At 34.0% G+C, this 7,654-nt stretch overlaps 1 protein-coding gene across 4 annotated transcripts in view; it reads right to left on the bottom strand.

Annotated features, from left to right (window-relative positions):
* Positions 1-280: 280 nt before the first annotated feature.
* Positions 281-7,654, bottom strand: part of LOC129443200 (GRB10-interacting GYF protein 2) — a 69,626-nt gene continuing 62,252 nt past the window's right edge. For all 4 annotated transcript variants that reach the window (XM_073864451.1, XM_073864450.1, XM_073864452.1 and 1 more), the window contains exons 27-29: positions 4,775-4,956; positions 4,555-4,699; positions 281-1,010 (exon numbers count right to left, since the gene is read on the bottom strand). In XM_073864451.1, coding sequence (XP_073720552.1) covers positions 943-1,010; positions 4,555-4,699; positions 4,775-4,956 — 395 coding nt within the window. In that variant the 3' untranslated portion in view covers positions 281-942. The remainder of the gene's footprint in view (positions 1,011-4,554; positions 4,700-4,774; positions 4,957-7,654) is intronic.

Here is a 7,654-nt window from a genome sequence, read left to right as displayed (position 1 = left end):
TTTTGAAAATCTAACCCCTACTATCAGACACCTTTGATTGTAGATGAAATGATAAACGAACGTGTCAAAACTTGATGTGATGATGTTTGCACTCCAACAGGTGTCAGTATAAAGTTATTAGTGTTTCTGTCAGTGAAACACAACTATATTGTGCAATTTTAAAATGAGCTAAGCAGCAGCAGTAATAAGTTAATAACCAGTCAAACTGACATTGATTTGACCTTCATACAAGGTACAAATTCATTTCATTTTTTTATAGATGCACGTATTAAGATCAAAACTGTGTTAAAACAGCCCACACACGTGACTGTTTGCTTTATTTCTCATACTGCAATAAAAAAACGTACGACTCCACCGGTTCATCATTTCCATATATTATAATACAGATGCAGAATCCAAAGTTTATTCTTTAAACAGCCTAATATTTTACAAGAAACGAATAACTGGATTTTTCCAACATGCCCTTAAAACAGGACACTGATTATTACATGTCCTTGACTCCTAACGTTGTTATCAACGTCCGCCATCAAAACGGAAGAAATGTACTAAACAAATGGAGTGGGGGTCAATAAATAAAAGTAAAGAAAGTTGTAATGGGGATAATATTTTTGTCCTCTGCACTCCTTTTATTCACAATGAATGAAATATAATTAGTGAGACGATGATGTTGAGATAAAGGTCTCCTCTTTTACAGAAACAAGCCTCTGGCGTCCTGTATTTGGGCTGTTGCGTGTTGTTTTTGGTGCTCTTCGTGGCCGTCGGGGCAGCGCTGTTATTGCAACTGGAGTTTCTTCCAGATCAGGAGGAAAAACTTGCTGCCCAGATTTTACTCGAAAACAAAATCAAGTTAACATTAAAGAGGAAAAGTTGAAGGTGGTTTAATGCAGATGTTCAGAAGGGAAATTGTCAGCGATGAAGAGCTTGTCGATCGATCGGCAGGTCTCAAAAGTCTTCCACCGTCTCGATCTCACCCATGTTGAGTCTCTCAGACGAGGCGTTAACAGAAAAACCTGTCAAGACATTTTAAAATCCATTAAAGGATTAGGTTCAAAAACATCTTAAAAAAATAATAACAGCTTCTCCTTACCATCAGGTCATTTGTACGTTTTTTACAATTTTCATAATCACACATTTTTTTTGCTATATTTGAAGAGTTTCGTTGCAAAACGAGATAAATCCATTTTTTAACATTTTTCTCAAACATGTTTATTATTATGTTATCATGTTATTATTTTGTTTTATGGTGCTACTTAGCTGTATTTTTTAAGTTATGAAGGTTTAAATCAAAACAAACCAACTGCAGTTGCATTGAAATGAATTGGACTGCACAACCAAAAAACAAGATTTCTAAACAATTAAAAAAAAACGGCGGTTATCTCGTTTTGCAACGAAACTCTTGATTTGTTACCATTACAGTTTAGGTATAAACTACAAGCAGTCAAACAGATTAACATTGACCTCGTACACACTGGTTGTCACTTCAAGTTTTAGTGCTTTATGCTGTTTTTTTACACACATACTGCAAGAGTAAAAATGCTTTCTAATACAAAATTCAGTTTGGCAAAATGCATGTATTGACAACCGCATTTACACAAACGGCATAGGGTGTACATAACCTAGAAGGGGGAAAAAGTCTACTGCATGTGCTGTGCAGAAAATAACAGATGCACGAGTGTGTTGCCAGATCTTGCACACAAAAAATAGCGAACAAGAAAAATCCAACAATAAACCAAAACTATTCAATGGCTTTACCTCAAAGATCAAAATATTGGGACCGGCACCTTCCCAATTTAATAACACCAAAAACATAACCATAAACGGTTAAGCGGTATGCAGCCACACAAATGTGTCAAACACAACGCCAAGATGGTGGTTTATTGAAAAACATAATGCTGTAATAATATTTTGGTAAAAGCTGTGAATGATGACCACATGAGATGGCAGAAAGTTGCTATTACATTTTCAGAAGTGAGTTTTGTTTCGTACAGGATCAAATTTTTTTAACTCAACATTCATTTAACTCAAACCCTAACCCCTATCTTTTGGATTAGTTTATTGCAAAATTGAGACGAATGGGCAGTATCGCTTTATGGCAGTGCAGCAAGAGAATTTTAAATTAATTTAGTATTTTAATTCGAATAAAAATCAAGGGATTCCTCTTATTTATATTTTGTGCTTTATAGGGGGCTGGAACCACCCCAGACCCCCCCTCAATTCACACACTGCCACTATGTATAAAAACAATGCTATATAGGTTACAATAATTTAAGTGACTGATCATTATTACACAGAGTAATATTAATTCATGTAAATATTGTACTCGGTCACATGAATCGGGAAGAGAAAACCGATGTAATTTTTGTGGCTTGAACTCAAGCAATTTTTGTACAAAATCACACAACACAATATTCAGTGAATCTTAAACTATCAACAAATTTTTACAAATTGTTACAAATGCAAAGAAGCATTTATAAAGCATTGCAATATTAGTGCAAAAGGTTGTGGGTTTAATTCCCATGGAAAACATACTATTAAATGTATATCTCGCAATCTACTGTAATCTGACAAATACATACAAATTAGGATCGAAAAGCTTAGGAATTTTAGAAACATTCCAATTCGGAAACTAAAGGAATTAATGGAAATTATTTGTACATTTTGGCTAATCTATACAAAATGTATTACATAAAACATTAGCTTCCTCCCTCAGTATCTGACTCGTCTTCATCCAAGTGCACCAATAAGAATTCCTGGAATTTTGAACCTCTAATACAAAAACATGTCATGCTTCTTTATATTTAGATACGCAAATCTTTTTATAAGATTCACCCTAGACTAGACTGCATTAAACTAAGTGGTTAAAATCTGCTCATCTAATCTTAAGTCAAAACATTTTGAACGGAAATAATTTTGCTTTAAAGTAAACCCCAGTATAATCTCCATGAAGAATCTCACACCTAACTCTGAAAATGACACCATTGTCTGGTTATGAATATGACCGCAGACTAAAGATATTAACTCCTGGTGTAGGGACATTACTGTGAAAGGCCAAAAGTATAACGCTCAATATTCAATTCAATTCAATTTTATTTATATAGCGCTTTTCACAATTTGGTAATTGTGTCAAAGCAGCTTTACATTAATAGAAGCAGTGAAAAGCACAGAAAATCGACAGATAGCACAACATAATACACGATAGCACAAGCAGCTAAATTTGCTGTGGCTATAAATCAACATTAAAGCGAATGTATTACTAATGTAACGTATAGAAGTTAAGCCCAAGAAGGCTGCCTCCCCGGGTTGGAAAACCCCCTAGGAGAAAAAAAAGAAAAACCCGGAGTTTTTAGCCGGGGAAGTAAAAAAAGTCCTAGGAGGAAAAAACCCTTGGGAGATATCTATATATATATCTATATATATATATCTATATATATCTATATATATCTATATATATCTATATATATCTATATATATCTATATATATCTATATATATATATATATCTATATATATATATATATCTATCTATATATATATATATATCTATATATATATATATATATATCTATATATATATATATATATATCTATATATATCTATATATATATATATATATATCTATATATATCTATATATATATATCTATATATATCTATATATATATATCTATATATATCTATATATATCTATATATATATATATATATATATATATATATATATATATATATATATATATATATATATATATATATATATATATATATATAAACGGATAAGGAGATTAAGCGGGTTCTGCCGGTGGTCATTGGTCAGACAATATGACCGCTCTAGCACATGCACAGAATAAGCGGATGACTATTAAAAATCTGCTTATGATAGAAACCTGTTTTCATGCATTTACATGTAAACGCAGTTTTCTGCATAGCAGGTTTATTGATTTGCATGGAATTTGGAGATTTCTCAAATACGTCACCACCTATAGTGCATATAGTCGTTCAAAAAGCCGATGGTAAATAATTTATGTCTTAATTTATACTGTAGTATCTCTTCTCATGTCTGCAGAAGCCGTAAATTAAAGTTTTTTTCACAGTTTTTCTGCCAACTGCTTGAGTCGAGTGCATACTTTTATTGGTTACTTTGTGCTTGCGTCCATGTGTGACGTTTATCTTTCGCACACGGTGACATGCGCACATGGACAAAACTCCAATAAAGCCGGTTAAGGTGTTTACATGCAACGCAAAATCATGGTAATGAGCAAATAACTACCTGTGCCGATTGTTTTTGCCGTTTATGGGGTATCCCCGTTTATTGTTGTGAAATACTTGTCAACCTTTGCGCAAGCTGGAAAAAGTGTTTTGCAGTATCGCTTATAAAAAGTGATGCGAGGTTTTTGGTCGGAAATGTTGCATTGTGACCAAAATGATCTTAGAGATACTGATCTTCACCCGGTAAGGTAGATAGGACTCGGTTTCATGACTAAAATAGATGTCTGGAGGCGTTAGACATATAGCCATAGAGTATGATATTTCCTGTACTTTGATGCGACCCCACTCACCTAGAAGGCTCGGATCAGCTCGCACCATCTTCTGCTTCTTTTTCTTCTTGCCTGATGTGACGGTCTCGAACCGCTGCTGCTGCTGTTGTTGTTGATGATGATGATGATCCTGCTGTAACACTTGAGTCATTCCCCAAAGAGACTCCTAAGAGACAAACACGTGACATCAGCAAGACTGACATGATCACACACAGCGGTACACAAGTCTACAAAAACACACCTGTTGTTTCTGCTGCTGGCCTTGCTGAGGTATTTGCTGGTTAGCGTTCTGTTTGGCACGGCGCTCCAGAAACTGTTTGGCAAAGTCCTTGGCCTGAGGCGTGTCACCCAGGTAGGCTCGCACGTAGTCGTGGACCTCGTACGGAGAATCCACTTCCTTCAGGAACGACGCAAATGTCGGGACTGTGATCAGAGGAGATTCATTACAACGAAGGACTTGAACTTTTACATTCATGCATTTGGCAGATGTGTTTATGCAAAGAGACATACAATGCATGTGGGTGATTCTCACGAAACCATTGAAACACCACGGCACTAATGATTTTAGCTTTAAAATGTGTAATATAGTAACATTACAAAGCATCAGAATTAACACAATACTGTGTTCTACCTTGCACAATGTGTGATTTCAACATAAGAATTTATAATTGTAAATTTTATCTCATTTTCTGCTGAAATTCTCATTACCGCAATGTGTCCGGCTGTGTTTGAACATGCGTTATGTTGTAATTTAATCAAATTAACACAAAAATATTAAGAAAAAAAATAAATGGATGTTTTGCTACACTACTTTAGATGACAGAAAAAATATTTACTGAATATTCATGTATAATAATAATAATGAAGAAAAATTAGGAAAATGATGTGTCCATGCCTGATGTTCTCATCCTCCGCAACACTTTTTGAGAACAGTTTAAGCACACATACAGAATTTTAATAAAGTTTGATTTTGAGTGACCAAGCACATGGACCAGTTACTTCAAGATGGCTACCAGGTAAGATCATTTTTTTACAGTTAATTTGAAATATTGTCTTGTCAGAATGCTTACACGACATTTTGATTATCATTACCACAACAGATGCTTATTAAATGTTAATTTAATTAATAGAAGCATAATACTTTGATTTTAAATGCATGTGCAGAATCTCCAAATTATGTTCTTTCAGGTTTGTCATGTCATTTTGAAAACATGTCAGTGTTGATGTTTTCTGACTGTTGCTGTAATGAGATTTTTTAGGACTAATGTTTTAAATTATGTTACAAAAAGTGTTAAATGATAAGTAAAAGTTTTTAAATTAATGTTCCCATTTACTCCAGACTTTGTTTTTCAATGTCTATTGGGAAAAAAGTAAATTTAAGCAATTTTTACATTTTCATGCTTGACATGTTTAAAACCACGTTTTCGTGAGAATCACCCATGTAGGCTACACATTTTAACAGTATGCACTTCTTTCAGAATCAGACCCCATTACCTTAAACTTGCTAGCGCTATGCACTTTCAACTGAGCTACAGCAAGTTATATCTATAAAGTGCACCTATTATGCCCATTTTACAAGATGTAATGTCTCAGCTATGCCCATACAGATTATTTATGGGTGGGGCTTTATCAGTGTGACCTCACATTGATAAGAGAATAAAAATGGCATGTCTTAAGGGCCGTTCACATTATAACGATAACTATAGTTTTAAAAATCTTTTTTATTAAAGAGAATAGCGGAGTTAACGCCACAACTGTAACGATACAATAAACAATATCGTTGGTAGGGCTGTTGCGATTATGAAATTTGGCTGACGGTTAATTGTCGGATAAATTGTGACAATTAATTGCCTGTTTTAGGGCTTCGATGTTTAATTCTCATACATTTTTTGTTTGTTCATGAAATAATTTTCACACATTGTTGTGATTATTTTAATTAAATCTTTTGCAAGGTTTACCTTGCAGTAAATATTAATACACATAACACACATTTAAAAAGTCATTATTTAATGAATATATATTTTCAAAAACTGAAAAACAAATCTCTAAATTAGAAATTGCCGTTTTGAAAATGTATGTTTTACTTTGCAATTCATACTGCTTATCAAAGTTTTGCAGCATTTCTTTAAATGCATTTATTAAATGGTTTGCAATGTATCTTGTCAGTCAAGGAGTGCCATTAGATACTGTCTCATTTATACAGGCGCTGCAGCTCCCCCTTGTGTTTTTTAGAGAGAAATGCAATAATTGCGGTGATATGCCATCATCCCAATGAGGTCAAACAATTGCGGTGAGACGATTATTTAATTGTGACAGCCCTAATTGTTGAGATCACTTTCTGAGAGATTTTCCACACCTGATGAACGTTAAACCATTGACAGCCAATCAAATCTATTTGAATATTAAGTGCACGCGTGCTGAGGTCTATAACATAAAATGACCTCAGGTATCCAGCATTGATGCAGTTGCTGTGAAATTGACTACATAATGCTTTTTATTCTACTACATTAACTACACCAAAAGGCAAGAGATTACACAAACTATTAGATTCACTATATAGAGTTACGCAAAACTCAGTGCGTTGAGGACATCTGCTGGTTACACGCTGTGTAAATGCAACAAGAACAGCATATATACATATTCAGTGACATGTAAACAATTGCAAAAGTTTTTACAAGAAATATGCAATATTAAAGGCAAGTGATTTGCGCGCGTATTAGCATAAATGTATCATTATTGTTCGGTGATGTGGACGCTAATATACTTATCGTTATAGTTAACATTATAATATAAATGACCCTTAATAAGACTGCTTTAGTTTAATAGGGATTAAATTGCGTGTTTTTTTTCATTTTAGGGTGGGCGTGTTCACTTTTTCAAAAAGATTTCGTCATGTGACAAGGTATTAACTCTTAACCAGTTATAGACGAGGTATCTCGTCAATTAAGAGAAAACGCTTTCCTGCCAATGACGAGTTTTTACGGCAATCCGTATTTCCACTATTATCCACCAGGTGGCACTCTTACCCAACTTATAAAACCTGGAAGCATCCACTCGGGCCAAACAATAAAAACTCTGTGTATGTTTTCATCATCGCTCTAAATCTGATCTCTATCAAAAG

This window comes from Misgurnus anguillicaudatus, unplaced genomic scaffold, assembly GCF_027580225.2.
Source record: "Misgurnus anguillicaudatus unplaced genomic scaffold, ASM2758022v2 HiC_scaffold_26, whole genome shotgun sequence".
Taxonomy (NCBI): Eukaryota; Metazoa; Chordata; class Actinopteri; order Cypriniformes; family Cobitidae; genus Misgurnus; species Misgurnus anguillicaudatus.
The sequence above is the reverse complement of the archived record's forward strand: the minus strand, read 5'-3'. Positions and strand labels throughout refer to the sequence as shown.